The following is a 16,678-nucleotide window of genomic DNA, read 5'->3' as shown; positions in this document are numbered from 1 at the left end:
TCCTAGAGTGACATTATATCCCCACTGAGCCACTTCCTCTCCCCAAACGCTGCTGTCCTCCAGACTCCACCCCCAAATCTGCAAGAACGCTCCAAGCTGACAATGCCACTCTTATACCAGGACAAACCAGTGATCCATCTCTCTCATTATTGTTTACTTATACTGGCAGCAGAATAGAAATAATTCCCCCCCACAACATCTGGTACCTAAGATTCCTGTTCATTGAAGATGCCAGAGATTCGTGCAAGCCTGTGCTTTCCTGATAAATCTAGTCTCTGTTCACACCTAACAAATGAGTATGCAAGACCCAAGAACTACAGCATTTGCTGTCTCTAAAGATGTCACATGTACAAAAGCTTACCATAACAAATGCTGCAGTATTTAAAGGGCTACGGGATTGTACTCCTAGCAAGTTGAATAATTAATGATTTTAATCGTCTTGAACATATTTACAAGTAAGTACAGTTGCAACAAAATCCATGTGCACAGCATAATTAAAGATAAAAGATGTCAAGCGACAAAGAGCCACGGCTCCTTAGAACAATCCATCCCATGACTGCTTGTAAAAACATCTTTCAGCTGCTAGTGCCAAAGAGGCTGCCTTTGCCATGACCAACCTGCCCTTCTGCTGATAAAAAATTGATTTGTTGTAAATCGGACCAGGAGTCCAACTCAGTAGAAATACAAGGACAAAGTCTCACCTCTTAATAGATAGTGCCGTTAAACAGACTGGCAATCATTAGTATTAAATTACTAGAACATGATGGGAAAAGATGAAGGAATAGGTAAAGCAGTTTGCCTCTTGCAGCCACATTCCTCTCCTGTATGAAGTAAAGGAAGATGGCCCTTCTATAAGTTTCACATTTTTATTGCCCTGTCTTGTCACCAAGGCACGGCTGACCCCTCCCAGTTCACAAAAGTGCCGTTGTCTTTCTCAGAGAGATGGCCAAGGGTTTTCAGTATGGCTCTCACACTTGCATCCACTGTCAGAGGGGCCTGCGCATTTGAAAAGAGAGAGTACATAAAGACTTGCACTGTGCATAATAAATGATGAATTAGTAAGATGGACTGTCGGGTGAAAGTAAGTGGTAAGTCTGGTACAAAGAAAAAAAGGGACTCCCATCTAGGGTTGCCAATCCCCAGGTGGGAGCAGGGGATCCCCTGGTTTGGAGGCCCTCCCCCCACTTCAGGGTCATCAGAAAGCGGGGAAAGAGAAATGTCTGCTGGGCACTCCATTATTCCCTATGGAGACTGATTCCCATAGGGTATAATGGAGAATTAATCCATGGGGATCTGGGGGGGGGCTGTTTTTTGAGGTAGAGGCACCACATTTGCAACATAGTATCCAGTGCCTCTCCTCAAAACACCCTCCAAGTTTCAAAAAGATTGGGCCAGGCAGTCCAATTCTATGAGCCCTACAAGAAGGTGCCCCTATCCTTCATTATTTCCAATGCAGGGAAGGCATTTAAAAGAAGAAGATACTGGATTTATATCCTGTCCTATACTCTGGATCTCAGAGTCTCAGAACAGTCACAATATTCTTTACCTCCCACCCCCCACAAAAGACACCCTGTGAGGGAGGTGGGGCTGAGAGAGCCCCTTTCAAGGACAACTCCTGTGAGTGCTATGGCTGACCCAAGGCCATTCCAGCAGCTGCAAGTGGAGGAGTGGGGAATCAAACCTGGTTCTCCCAGATAAGAGTTTGCACACTTAACCACTACACCAAACTGGCACTCACAAGGTGTGCGGTCCCGAAAATGTGGTGGCTAGAACTTCCTTTGGAGTTCAGTTATGCTTGTCACAACCTTGCTCCTTGCTTCACCCCCAAAGTCTCCTGGCTCCACCCCCAGAGTCCCCAGATAATTCTTGAATCGGACCTGGCAACACTACTCCCATCTTCTACTGGGGTGGTAGGCGAGTGAATGCTGCTAAGAAATAGAAGAATCCTTAGCCAGAGTTTCCAGCCACCAGGTGAGGCCTGAAGATCTCCCATAATTACAGCTCATTTCAAGATGCCAGAGATTAGATACTCTGGAGAAAATGGCTGCTTTGGAAGGGGAGGTCTATTGCATTACACTCTGCTGAGGTCCCTCTCCTCTCTGGGTTGCCAGGAGTCTTCTTCCTGCTGGCAATGGGATTTGGGAGGCATTCTAGAGATGGGCAGGGACATCAGTGATGTGCTGACATCACTTCCAGATGTCATCACATTGGTGACTCTGGGGCAATGGTCTACTTTTGAGGCAAAACCCTATGGTAAAAATGGGTCCAACCATAGAGTTTTGCCCCCAAAGTAGAGCATCAGCTCCAACATTGCCAATGTGATGATGTCACTCTGGAAGTGATGTCAGTGTGTTGCCAGCACTGTGCAGGGACATTTAGAAGAAGAAGAAGATATTGGATTTATATCCCGCCCTCCACTCCAAAGAGTCTCAGAGCGGCTCACAATCTCCTTTACCTTCCTCCCCCACAACAGACACCCTGTGAGGTGGGTGGGGCTGGAGAGGGCTCTCACAGCAGCTGCCCTTTCAAGGACAACCTCTGCCAGAGCTATGGCTGACCCAAGGCCATGCTAGCAGGTGCAAATGGAGGAGTGGGGAATCAAACCCGGCTCTCCCAGATAAGAGTCCGCACACTTAACCACTACACCAAACTGGCTCTCCATTTGTTTGGGAGTGGGGGAGCCCATAAAATTGGGAGATCCTCTGCCCCCGCCGGGCAAATGGCAACCCTATCCCCTCTCCAAAGTCTCTACAGGCTTCATCCACAAAGCTCCAAGAATTCCCAAACTCAGAGTTGGCAACTGCTGAAATTCCAGTCATAATCCAGCATAGAATTCAGGGGGAAAATGGAAGCACCTCTGTATTCTTGGTGTTTGGGGGGGGGCATAGTGGGAGGGCTTCTAGTGTCCTGGCCCCACAGATGAACCTCCTGATGGCACCTGGGTTTTTTGGCCACTTTGTGGCACAGAGTGTTGGACTGGATGGGCCATTGGCCTGATCCAACATGGCTTCTGTTATGTTCTTAACTAGAGATAATTTGTGGTCTGGTTCAAGAGGCAGTTCTTAGTTTTTCAGTGAGGATGTCTGAAATATCTTGGAAATACAAAAAGACAAAAAATAATCAGAACCTTATTTGGATGTAGACCTACAATATTGACATTGATCTGGGATTGTCAATGTGTGATGATGAAATTAACTCCAGGAATCACCAACCTCTGAACTTCCCATGTCTGTCTGCACCCATCCAGGGTGCAATGCAATGCACAGGATCTCATCTTCTGAATATCCCAGTGACTGGCACCGCGTGAGCATGTTCAAAGCAGCCTATGCCGAAAACAGGAAGCAAGAAGCATTCAGTTCCATGAAAAGGCAGCAAGTCAAAGCTATGTTTTGTAGATCTAGAACAGTGGAAGTCACTCTGTAGCTCATAGACAGCAACATTCACCTTGATCATCAACCAAAAGAGCCACATTTATTTCCATCTGTGGCAGGAGGCTCACATTCCAGCTAGGCTCGCTGGTGGTTATCCATTCCTACAGCACTGGCTGTTTCAAGGTGGAAACCACCTGCCAATCACCTCCTCCATTTGGCAAGGGCTTTCCACACTTCCCTGAAATGTGGTCACATTGAGGAACAGCAGTCAAAAGAACCACATGTGGCATGTCAGAGAGCCAAATGTGCCTCCTGAGTCACTGAGTGAGTATCATTGATCCAGGAAATACAGTTTGATTTGAGGTTTTAGACAGAAGACGAAGAAGATATTGGATTTATACCCCACTCTTCAATCTGAATCTCAGAGCGGCTTACAGTCTCCTTTACCTTCCTCCCCCACAACAAACACTCTGCGAGGTAGGTGGGGCTGAAAGAGCTCTCTCAGAAGCTGCCCTTTCAAGGGCAGCTGTGCAAGAGCTATGGCTGACCCAAGGCCATTCCAGCAGCTGCAAGTGGAGGAGTGGAGAATCAAACTCGGTTCTCCCAGGTAAGAGTCCATGCACTTAACCACTACATCAAACTGGATCTCATGTTAAGATATTTCAAGGTTTCTTTAGGGTTGCCAAGTCCAATTCAAGAAATATCTGGGGACTTTGGGGGTGGAGCCAGGAGACTTTGGGGGTGGAGCCATAAGCAAAGTTGTAACAAGCACAACTGAATTCCAAAGGGAGTTCTGGCCATCACATTTAAAGGAACCACACACCTTTTAAATGCCTTCCCTACATTAGAAATAATGAAAGATAGGGGCACCTTCTTTTGGGGCTCACAGAATTCGACCCCCTGGTCCACTCGTTTTGAAACTTGGAGAGCATTTTGAGGAAAGTCATCAGATGCTATGCTGAAAATGTGGTGCCTCTCCCTCAAGAAACAGCCGCTGCAGCACCCCAAATCAATTCTCCATTATACCCTATGGGAATCAATCTCCATCGGGAATAATGAAGTGCCCAGCAGACATTTCCCTCCTCCCCCCGCCCCCCCATTTCTGACGACTCTGAAGCGGGGGAGGGCCTGCTCCCACCTGGAGATTCTACAACACACATAGAGTAACACGGCAAAAGGACAAAAAAAAATCAAAGATGCATAACCCACCGTGAAAACCAGCTTCTATTATTCAATTATACAAGGTCAACAAAAATAAACACAAATTCCACCATCATAAATTACAAAACAACCATAACTTTTAGACCTTAATAGAAAAGGAAGCAATAGCACCAAGAGTCTTTCTTTTCATCCTATGGTAAAACTTCCCATCTTATTCCATGCAATCCTGGTGTAGTACTCCAGATGTTTAATGTCTGTCCAAAGATGCAGCCAATAAGCCAAGTTTCCAAGGACAAGGTCGTACTGAAGGAACATTTGAAGGAACACCTTCAAATATGCTGGCTGTTTGGCCTAACGCTTAAGAGAAATTGCTAAGAGGATTGTTGCAGCTTGAAGAAGCTCACGCGAAACAAGGGTTCAGTACGACCTTGTCCTTGGAAACTTGGATTATTGGCTGCATCTTTGGACAGACATTAAACATCTGGAGTACTACACCAGGATTGCATGGAATAAGATGGGAAGTTTTACCATAGGATGAAAAGAAAGACTCTTGGTGCTATTGCTTCCTTTTCTATTAAGGACTAAAAGCTATGGTTGTTTTGTAATTTATGATGGTGGAATTTTTGTTTATTTTTGTTGACCTTGTATAATTTAATAAAAGAAGCTGGTTTTCATGGTGGGTTATGTACCGTACCTTTGATTTTTTTGCCCACCTGGAGATTGGCATCTCTACTCACGAGTTGCTGAACTTCCAACTTTTTCAAAGTAACACAGAGCAACCAAAGGTTCAAGTTTACCTTTCCTATGCAAACGACCTCTGAAAAGATTGTGCCACCAAAAGAGGGTCAGGGCTGCTTTCACAGCCACTGGGAGCAGCCATGTTCTTCTGCCTGCTCCCTCCCCGCCCCCATTCAGCCTTAAAGACACAGACACATCATCCCAAGAGGAAGCCTTTCCAAGTGGAGTCTGAAGCCTCCAGAGGTGGAAAGGCACATGGTGGCTGTGGGGGCGGGGCTTCCCCCCACCGGCCAGCTGACTGAGAGCGGGAAGGAGCCTGGGAAAGCAGGAGAACCCCCATTGGGACCTGAGGATTGGCAAGTCTACTTGATAGGGACACCAGGTCAAACCACAGAGTTCTGGGGGAATGTTGCAGTGCTGCCATAGCACAATGACATCACTTCAGGTCACTCAAAGCGGTCAGCATGATGTCAAACACATAAGTCTTTGCCCCCTGATCCTCTCAGCCCCAGTTGCTAGCAACCCTATTTCTTAAGAATCTAAGCAACGTTCTTTCGTGTTCTCCCTGGGCATAGATTTTATTTATTTGTCGTGTAAACAGGTCTGAACATAGCTTTTCATGGCTTCTACACTCTTCTTGCCCTATATAATGAGCCACTGCTGCTGTCATGTCCCTACCTTACTACAGCGGTAACTGATGAAATGCCCAAGATCCCACATGAGGACATTAGTGATGGAACCTCCTTCACTGGAGACGTTGACAATGGCAGCTTTGCTGCAGCTCATCCCTTTCTGGGGGCTTTTCTGGGACGCCTTCCTCAGCAAAGGCAGGAATGCCTGGAGAAGGAGAGGGAAGGATCAAGGACAGCAATGCAGCAGTCTACAGGGAGGCCCAGACAGCTCTTCCCAAGTAGGGATGCATGCAGAATATGAGCATATTTTAGTTTGTTTTGTTTGTTTCCCTTCCTGTTTTAGTCATCTCTTCTTTTTAAATTGCAAAATACATAGAAACGCTTACAGGTTTGCAGACCAGTATAATACATATATGATAGATACATACTATAAACAGAATACCAGTTAGGGTTGCGAGGTCTCCCCTGGGTGGGTAGGGTGACCAAATCCAGGTTGGGAAACTCCTGGAGATTTGGGGATGAAACCTGGGGAGGATAGGGACCTCCGTGAGATACAGTGCCATTGAGTTCACTTTCTCAAAGCATTCATTTTCTCCAGAGGAACTGATCTCTGTAATCTGGAGATGACCTGTCGTTCCAGGGGATCCCCAGGTGCCACCTGGAGGCTGGCATTCCTAGACTACTTATTTCCTTTTCCATCTCTATCTATTGCAATACAGAGAAGAAGAAGAAGAAGAAGATATTGGATTTATATCCCGCCCTCCACTCCGAAGAGTCTCAGAGCGGCTCACAATCTCCTTTACCTTCCTCCTCCACAACAGACACCCTGTGAGGTGGGTGGGGCTGGAGAGGGCTCTCACAGCAGCTGCCCTTTCAAGGACAACCTCTGCCAGAGCTATGGCTGACCCAAGGCCATGCTAGCAGGTGCAAGTGGAGGAGTGGGGAATCAAACCCGGTTCTCCCAGATAAGAGTCCGCACACTTAACCACTACACCAAACTGGACCAACATTTACCCACTTTTCTCATGTCTTTCCATCTAGAGCAAGCTGTTAATGTTACTTAATATCCTTGTAACTAATTGACATCAGTTTTCATGCTTTAAATCATGGGTTGCCAAAATCTTATAGTTGCCTGTGGGCACTATAAGAATATATTGGATTTATACCCTGCCCTATACTCTAAATCTCAGAGTCTCGGAGTAGCCTACAATCTCCTTTACTTCCCCCACCGCCCACAACAGACATCCAGTGAGGTAGGTGGGACTGAGACAGCTCTCCCAGAAGCTGCCCTTTCAAGGACAGCTCTGTGAGAGCTATGGCTGACCCAAGGCCATTCCAGCAGCTGCAAGTGGAGAAGTGGGAAATCAGACCCGGTTCTCCCAGATTAGAGTCCGCACACTTAATCACTACACCAAACTGTGCCCACATATATCCTGGTGCTTGCTAAGCGTTTTTGAAAAGTTGATCGGTCTAAGGGGGTTCTTGCCCAGCAAGGCTTCTAATTGGCCACTGGAGATCAGTTTGGCTGTGCGGATTAAAAGGCACCCTGTTAACCAGAGCTTCTGGCAGAAATGTTGAAGAGTTGCCATTGCATTCAATTGTTTCAGAGGGTAGCCATGCTGGTCTGCAGTAGAACAGCTAGCATGAAGTCCAGTAGCACCTTAGAGATCAACAAGCTCCCAAAGGGAACTTTGACACTTGAAAGCTATATGAGTTATGCCCAGGGCTTTTTTTGTAGCAGGAACTCCTTTGAATATTAGGCCACACACCCCTGATGTAGCCAATCCTCCTGAAGCTTACAGGGCTCTTAGTATAGGGTCTACTGTTGAAGAGGGACCCCTGAATAATTAATGAATACCTCAGTAATAATAATAATGGAAAATACAGTTGTGCCTTCAAAAGATAATGTCTGATGCAACATTTAGAGTGACTGTTAAGAGGCCCCTCAGAGGAGCTTCTGCTAAACTGTTAAAACCAGACAGGCTAAGGGTGTGAATCCAAGATAACAGGGGCGCCGCAGAGAAGGAGCTTCTTGCTGATAACAGAGGGACAGAGCAGGGGAAAACTACAAGAAATTACTGGAAGGAAAGCAGGAGGTGGAGCATTTGAATTAGATAAGAGGGGGCTTGTCTGCTTGTTTTGGAGATGAATAAAAATGGTCAGAAGGCTGATGATTTTAACTTAGTCATCTTGAGCTTATGCTGACAAGTTCTACTTTGATGTCAAAGTAAAATACCTTGCTTCAAACCAAGCAAGGTGTGGGGCTTCATTATTTACCTGCTACACTGTAAGCTCTTGGAGGATTGACTACATCAGGGGTGTGTGGCCTAATAGGCAAAGGAATTCCTGCTACAAAAAAAGCCCTGGGCATAAACCTCACTCCCTGATGTTTTGTGGCTGTGCCCACCACACTCTTTCAAAATTACAGAGGCGTCTGCAGACTCAAAAGGTTGGGGACTCTTGCTTTAGTACCTTTCTATCACCTAGGATTGTCGGCCCCCAGGTGCCAGCAGGGGATTCCCCTGGTTTCTGGGGCTTCTTCCTACTGCGGACCAGCTAGCCAGCAAGGGAAACCCCTCCCCCAAACAGCTACATTGTCAACATGACAACATCACCCGGAAGTGACATCATCATGTTGGGGACATTATGCGGGGGATGCGCTGGGTTTTGGGCAAACTGGTTTAAACCCAGGCCTCAGGTTCAGCAGAAGCTCACAGGGGTGCAGTTCCTGAATCTGAGGGTTCTCCCTCTTCCTCCCCACCTACTAGGGTTGCCAAGTCCAACTCCAGAAATATCTGGGGACTTTGGGGGTGGAGCTAGGAGACACTGGGGTGGAGCTAGGGGGGAGGGGGGAAACGGCGCCGGGGAGCATGGCGAGCCACCCCGTCTCGGAGCGGGCGATGCCGCTGCGCAGCTGCCGCCTCTTCTCCGCTCGTCGTGGCTGCTCCTCCGAGATGGGCTCAGGCTGGGCCCATCTCGGAGGAGCAGCTGCGGTGGAATCGGAGGGGGGGGTGGAGGCGGGCTGAGGGCGTGGCGAGCCACGAGTCCGGGTCCTAGAAGAGCCTGGATTCGCGGCTCACCATGCTCCTGGCCTGCCTCCGCCCTCCCCTTCTCTGGTTTTGCCTCGGAGGCGGGGCAGGCGATGCTGCGCAGCTGCTGTCTCTTCTCCGCTTGCCGTGGCTGCTCCTCCGAGATAGGCTCAGCCTGGGCCCATCTTGGAGGAGCAGCTGCGGTGGGCGGGGAGGGGCGGCAGCGGCGCGTCGTCGTCGCCCGCTCTGGGATGGGGCGGCTCACCATGCTCCTTGGCGCCGTTTCCCCTCTCCCCCCGCTTCCGTTTTTTTGGGGGAGCAGGGGAAGAGGCTGGAAATCCTGGGGTCCCCCGCCAGGGCGGGAGGGTTGGGAAGCCTACCACCTGCCTTGTCCATTGAATAGTAAGTGCAGCCGCATAACCATCCCTGGATTAGGAGAGCGGGCAGCCAGCCAGCCACCAGGAGCTCAGCCATGCCCCCAGCAGCCCTCATTAACCCCTGGAAAAACCTGTGCCACCCTTTCTCCACTTTTCATGTGATTCTGGATGATGGGTGGCTTGCTGGCCTTTTGACTGGGGGGGCGGTCCAGAAGAGCCCCAGACGAGTGAGGCCTGCTTGGGCTGGCTGGATCTTTAGCCAGCCTAAGCAGGCCTCGCTGGCCCGGAGCTCTCCTTTCTTGCATTGGGTTCTTTTTAGCTGGGGGATATGCCAATGAGTTATGCTAATGAGCTCCACCACCTATTTTTCTACAAAACGACCCATTTAAGCCCAATTTAACCATAGAGTTTGACCAAAAACCAGAGCGTCCCTGCCCACCCCCAGAACACTCCCCATATCCCCCTGCTGAAGCAGCAAGGGAACCTGGCAACCCTAATTGCAATAGAAATCTGATTCCCCCTACTCCTTTGTGACCTGCATCTCCAGGGCCAAGAGTCTCCCTGTCATCGCCACCATGAATGCAGAGACGTTGTCACCGGCAGCAGAACAACCCCATAGAAAGTTTAGGTGCAGCTTTCTGTGTCAGCAGCCATTTCCCTAGCACTATCACCCCTGTCACTGCATTCTTTTTCTCAGGCTTAAAAAAGAATCAGCAATTGCTAGTTTACTACAGCCTGATGATATTATGATCATGTACTGCCTCAATCTACTAGCTCCTCTGAAATGGCAGGTTTCATTTTTTTTAAACTATCCAGAATGAGGTACTTGCAATCTTGTTTCTACTAGGGTTGCCAAGTCCAATTCAAGAAATATCTGGGGACTTTGGAGGTGGAGCCAGGACACTTTAGGGATGGAGCCAGGAGCAAGGTTGTGACAAGCATAATTGAACTCCAAAGAGAGTTCTGGCCATCACATTTAAATGCTTTCCTTCCATTGGGAATAATGAAGGATAGGGGCACCTTTTTGGGGACTCATAGAATTGGACCCCCTGGTCCGATCATTTTGAAACTTGGAGGTTGCGTTGAGGAGAGGCACTAGATGCTATGCTGAAAATTTGGTATCTCTACCTCAAATAAAAGCCCCCCAGAGCCCTAGATACCTGCAGAACAATTCTCCATTATACTCTATGGAAATCAGTTTTCATAGGGAATAATAAGAGTTCCCAGCAGACATTTCCCTCCTCTCCCCCCACTTTCTGATGACCCTGAAGCGGGGGGGGGGGCAAATCGAGGGATTCTCTGCCCCCACCTGGGGATTGGCAACCCTAGTTTCAATAGATGTAATTCATGTCCCCATCCAAAAATGAAAAGTTGTGCACTACTGAAGAACTGAGCAGTGACTCCCAAAAGCTCCTACCCTACCACAAATGTTGTGAGCCTTTAAGGTGCTACTGGACTCTTGTTCTTTTTCACACTACTTGGATTTCTGTTTCCCAGCTATCCATTAGGCAAAACACTTTTGCCTATAAAACAAAGGGCACCTTGCAATCCCATAATCAAGCCACCAAATTCTGCAGGTGTTAAGGGCTGTGAAACACAAGACGTTTTTGTGAAGATGTGGCCCTTGGACGTCCTTACCTTGGTCACCAGCATGGGCCCTATTGTGTTGTTTTTGTAAAGCTCAGACATGTCCTCTGGCGTCTCCGATTCCAGAGTGCTCAGCCTTGCAATCGCTGCATTGTTGATCAGGAGGTTCAGCCCAGCTCCTTGCAGCGTTTCAGTTACTTCAGTGGCAGCAGCCTGGATGCTGGATGGATCTGTGGCCTCTGCAGCAGCAAACAGAAGGTTTGAAAGGTCATCAAAGATGGAGCATTTTGGCCAGTATCTATTCCTGAGAGTCGGTGTGCTGTAGTTGATGTAGTGTAGCGGCCAGAGTGTTGGACTAGGATTTTGGGGACTTGGTTCACATTCCTGTCCTCACTAAAAACTGCTGGTCTTTAACCTAGAGAACCAGGACTCTCTTTGCTCATCTCCTCCCTTTTCCCTCTCCCTTTTGGTAATTTGCTAAATCAAAATGAGGAAAATGATTTTCTTTTCCCCATTGCATCTGAAGAAGTGAATTCCAACATACAAAGCAGGATCACTGGACTTCTGTTTTATTTTGTTACAATAAACTGTTGTGTGCCCTACTCATTCCTGCCCATGGGGGTGTTCCCACACACTCCCTTGTCCTTGGAAGCGAGAGTGAGTTCTGTTACCCAGGTCCTTCTTATGTCCTTTCTCCTTATTGCCTTTCTCCTCAGGCCATAGGTCTTCATTGGTTTCTTTTCACCCTCTTTTAAATGCAGCCCTGTGGATGGTGCATGTTCCATAGGCATGTGATGGACAGGCAGGGCCAGCCCTAGACTGTCTGCCACCCTAGCCCCCCCCCCCCCGCACTGATAATGTCATCGAGTCACATGGGGGTGATCAGTTTGGTGCCCCCAGATGGCCAGCGCCCTAATGGCAAGGCCGGCCCTGTGGACAGGAGGCTGTCTTGCCTCTGAAGGGGAAAAAACCACCACTCAGCTGAGTCAGTGGGAGTCCTGCTCCGGCATCCAATCGTCAGAAGGGACAGGACTCTTTTTCTAGCAGGAGCTTCTCTGCATATTAGGCCACACCCTCTGATGTAGCCAATCCTCCAGGAGCTTAGGGGGCTGTTAATACAGAGCCTACTGTAAGCTCCAGGATGATTGGCTACATCAGGGGTGTGTGGCCTAATATGCAGAGGAACTCCTGCTACAAAAAGAGCCCTGAGAAGGGGGATGTTATGCTGGAGGGAAGCACAGGAGGCGAGAGATCAGTTTGGGTCTGCCTCAGAGAGAGATAAGGGAAAGCTCAGGTCTGGCTCAGAAAAAGAGCAGACAGAGTGAAGGGTAGCTCCGCTTGGTAGTGGGGCAGATGGGTTTAGCTCTGCCTCTGAGAGAGAATAGGGTACCTGATCGTTAAGTTTGTCTCTGGTAATGAGCAGACCTGGTACCATTTAGTCTGACTTTTGGGAAAGGGCAGGCTGAGGTGGGTGGAATCCTGTGTGTGGGGGAGGATCCAATCTAGAGGCTACTCAGTAAAGCCCTGCTTATGCCTGAAAGGACTGAGGAAATTCAAACCACTCTCTGAAGTCACAATTACTTCAAATTGATGTGCCTCAACTAGGCTTCTGCTTTGCCTAGAATTCAATGTGGTCCTGGGACTGACATCATATCCTTTATGCGCACTCTCCTGCTTCATCAACAGAATACATTTTAGCATTCAGAAGGATGGAAGTCTCAAGAAGACCAATGGCCTTTCTGCGTGGTCATTTAAAGTGTTTCTAAACTGCATTCTAGCCATTTCACAAAGTGTTGCATTATCCTTGCTTCAGCAATAACATGGTGCACAACTCCTCTCCTCTATTTAAAAAAAATCATCTTAAGAAACTTAATTTTCAGCATGAGAAAGGAGAAACAATTCCACAAGGTGTCACTGCAGGGATGATCAATCAATGAATGTAGATTTATTATAGTTTCTGGCAAAAAACAGTTGTGCAAATTAAGTGGAGTCAGGATACTTTGGGGGTGGAACCAAGAGCAAGGTTGTGACAAGCATGACTGAACTCCAAAGGGAATTCTGGCCATCACATTTAAAGGGACTGCACACCTTTTAAATGCCTTCCCTCCATTGGAAATAATGAAGGATAGGGGCACCTTCTTTTGGGTGGCTCATAGAATTGGACCCCCTGGTCCAATCTTTTTGAAACTTGGAGGGTGTTCTGAAGAGAGTCATCAGATGCTACAAATTTGGTGCATCTACCACAAGAAAACAGCCCCCCCCCCCCCCGAGCCCTGTTGAAGCAGCCCGAGCCTCACTGTGGCTCACCTCTGATCATGCCGGGGGCGGGGCAGGCAGGCGATGAGGCTCGCCTCTATGTGTTTCGACAGGGCCCAGGCTGATTCTAAGCTGCTCTTTCAAGGACAACTCCTGCAAGAGCGATGGCTGACCCAAGGCCATTCCAGCAGCTGCAAGTGGAGGAGTGGGGAATCAAACCCAGTTCTCCCAGATAAGAGACCGCACACTTAGCCACTACACCAAACTGGAGAATTGGTGTAGGGGGGCACAAACGCATACCAAGGGGAACGATCTTCATTTCATGGTGCTTGGCAGCCAAACCCTTCAGCTCCTGAAAGAAAAAAAAGCCAGACATTTATGATGTAACAACCAGTGTCCCGGTTTGTTTGCTATGAGATAGGGAGTCAGGCTAGCCCGACCTTTTCAGATCTTGGAAGCTAAGCAGGGTCAGCCCGGTTTCGTATTTGGATGGGAGACCTCCAAGGAAGTCCAAGGTCACTAGGCAGAGGCAAGCAATGAACTCTGAATGTCTCTTGGTTGCCATAAGTTGGCTGTGCCTGCTTGATGGAACTTTCCACTGCCACCACCAGAGCAGAAGGGCAGGGAGAGGTTAAATCCCATCTGATTTCTGGTTTCTCGGGGTGCAGGAGAGGAAAACTATCTATTGCTCTGTCCTGTTTTGCTTTTACAAAACCCTGTAGACAGTTTCTTGGCTTGTACCGAAAACAAGCTATGTTGATTGGGGAGTTCAAGGGGAGCGTTCAAGAGTGAATAATAATATTTCGTTGAGAAGAAAATTCGGAGGAAAAACCTGCTCGAACAAAACCCTTTCACCAAACCCTGTGATTTAGATTCTTTATTTAGGCAGCTGATCAATTCCGAAGTCCCAAATCAGTCAATAGGGTTTACTCCCAATCCCAGGGTGTCCTTAGGAGGTGGAATTCCCCCTGCATCTCACAGGGGTCCCCCCCTATTCTAATAGCAGTTGGCAAATCTGAGTATTTAAATCTGGTGACCGGAGCCCATATGGCCAAGATGGATATTTCAACAAACCTGAGAAGAACCCCATGTTTGCAAAAAACAAACAAACAAAATCCCCCCTCTGACATCTAAAAAAATAAAAATAAACTTGGGGTTTCAAGGGCCCTAAAATGATAAAGGGGTGCCTGTAGTTTTAAGAAACAAAGTTCTCAGTGGCCATTGCTCAGCAACTACAGCATTCTAGGCAATAAGGACAGGAGTCTTTCCAAGGTGGTTTTGGCCTTTGCAGAAGGTTTGGCAATTAGAGTTTCATAACAGAACCTGGGAGACCCATGTTGAAATCACCAGTCCGCCATGGAAACTCATGAGGTGATTTTGGGTCACATCACTAGGGTTGCCAGTCCCCAGTTAGGGGCAGAGGATCCCCTGATTTGGAGACCCTTCCCCCAACTTCAGGGTTATCAGAAAATGAGGTGGGGGTTGAATATCCACTGGGCACTCTATTATATCCTATGGAAACTGGTCCCCATAGGGTATAATGGAGAATCAGTCCTTGGCTATCTGGGACCCTGGGGAACTGGTTTTTTTTTTTAAGATAGAGACACCAAATTTTCAGCATAGCACCTGGTGCCGCTCTTCAAAAAAACTCCCCAAGTTTCAAAATGATTGGACCTAAAAGAAGATGCCCCCATCTTCCATTATTTCCAATGAAGGGAAAGTGTTTAAGATGAGTGTGGCCTCTTTAAATGTGATGGCCAGAACTTCCTTCAAAGTTCAATTGTGCTTGTCACAACTTTGCTGTTGGCTCCACCCCCAAAGTCCCTAGATATTTGCTGAGTCGGACCTGGCAACCCTATTTCTGCCTAACCTACCTCATAGGGTTGTTGTGAGAGTAAAAAGGAAGGGGGGGAGAATGATACAAGCAGCTTTGGTTCCTGCTGTGCAGAAAGGCGAGGTATAAACAGCAAGTTAAATAAATAATAAATATAGCTGAGGTAAATAAAATGGGAGGTAAATAAAAGGTAGGTAAACGACTGAGCAGGCGAGAATGAGACAGAGAAAGGGGACAGGATATGACAGTTGTCAGAAGGAAAGAAAAAGGAAATCGTGTGGGGAGGGTAGATACAGGGAGAAGCACGGTGTTCCCTGCAAGTCCTTGTGGATTCTCTCCCACACAAGTTCCCCAAAACAGAGGCCATTGGTGGTAGCAAAGGGAAAGCTGAAGGCAGAAGGGCTGTTAAAGGGAGGCTGTCCCTTGGGTGGGAAGGAGAGAAAGAAGCAGGAAAAGGGGAGAGGCTATGGGGGCTTTCAGGGAAGGGAAAGACAAAATAGTGGGAGAGGGGGAAATTAGATGTCCCCCCCAAAGTCCTTTTGGGTTCCCACTTGTTTGTTTTATTCTTATAATTTCTAACACCCAATAAGATTATTATTTTGCCTTTTAATGCTCTCCCTAATCTTAATTCCCAAAACAAAAAATTGATCAAAGCATATCAACTAATTTGAGTTTAGGGGGTTCACTGAACATACCTCATGTTACCCAACCTGCCCCTCATGCAGGAAGACTGAGAAACCTTGCCCGATCTGTTTGAATCTCTCAGAGACCTGACTCGAGCTCTGCCCACTTCCCATACCCTTTTGGTCCACCATGGGCTCCAGACTGCAATGGCACCAACACAGGAGACAACATTCCATATCACCACTGTCAAGGTTTAGTGCCCCAAACAGCCACTCAGCTCTCTTGGGCATCCCCTAAGAAGAAGACTACAGATTTATACCCCGTCCTTCTCTCTGAATCAGAGAGGCTTACAATCGCCTATATTTTCTTCCCCCACAACAGACACCCTGTGAGGTGGGTGGGGCTGAGGGGGCTCTCACAGCAGCTGCCCTTTCAAGGACAACTCCTGCAAGAACTATGGCTGATCTAAGGCCATTCCAGCAGCTGCAAGTGGAGGAGTGGGGAATCAAACCTGGTTCTCTCAGATAAAAGTCCACATACTTAACCACTACACCAAACTGGCTCTCTGTTACTTGTGGCATCTCCTTCCAAAGTACAGCTGACTCTGCTCTAACACTCACCTGGCCACGTGGTCCCTCTGGGTCCCTGCAGGTAGCAAAGACCCATTCTGGCCGCTTGCTTTTTCCCAGCAGCTGCCGGATCAGCTCCAAGCCAATGCCCCGGTTGGATCCTGTTACCAGGACGCTTCTTGCATTCAGCATTGTGCTGGCTGGGCCTGATTTGAGAAGCCAGCTGCAATTCGGCTAACTATAACCTCTGGTTCCTCAACGCAGTTATAATGTAAGCCACTTGAGTCCTTTGCCCACTCGGATTCTGCACTGGGCTGCATGCCAGGGTTGCTCAGCTGACCTGGACTGTATTTTTTTTTTTAAAGATGGGAATGAGAGGGTTTCCTAAAAGCACTGCCTTGTTATATTTCGAGGTGGGGGTTAATGAGATAGAGGTATGAGTGGTGGAGTGGCTGTTGGAACATTATTGATTTTTGTAAACTTTTCGGTGACCCTTGGAC

At 47.9% G+C, this 16,678-nt stretch overlaps 1 protein-coding gene across 1 annotated transcript; it reads right to left on the bottom strand.

Moving 5' to 3' along the window:
- Positions 1-413: 413 nt before the first annotated feature.
- Positions 414-16,606, bottom strand: LOC132582548 (C-signal-like). Its single transcript, XM_060254169.1, has 6 exons — positions 16,230-16,606; positions 13,452-13,503; positions 10,947-11,134; positions 5,949-6,107; positions 3,213-3,323; positions 414-996 (listed from the first exon to the last, which is right to left on the bottom strand). Exons 1-6 carry the CDS (start codon positions 16,368-16,370, stop codon positions 883-885), a joined length of 765 nt encoding a protein of 254 aa, XP_060110152.1. The 5' UTR covers positions 16,371-16,606; the 3' UTR covers positions 414-882.
- Between the last annotated feature and the right edge of the window lie 72 nt (positions 16,607-16,678).

This window comes from Heteronotia binoei, chromosome 14, assembly GCF_032191835.1.
Source record: "Heteronotia binoei isolate CCM8104 ecotype False Entrance Well chromosome 14, APGP_CSIRO_Hbin_v1, whole genome shotgun sequence".
Lineage (NCBI taxonomy): Eukaryota > Metazoa > Chordata > Lepidosauria > Squamata > Gekkonidae > Heteronotia > Heteronotia binoei.
This window is presented reverse-complemented; position numbering and strand designations above follow the sequence as displayed.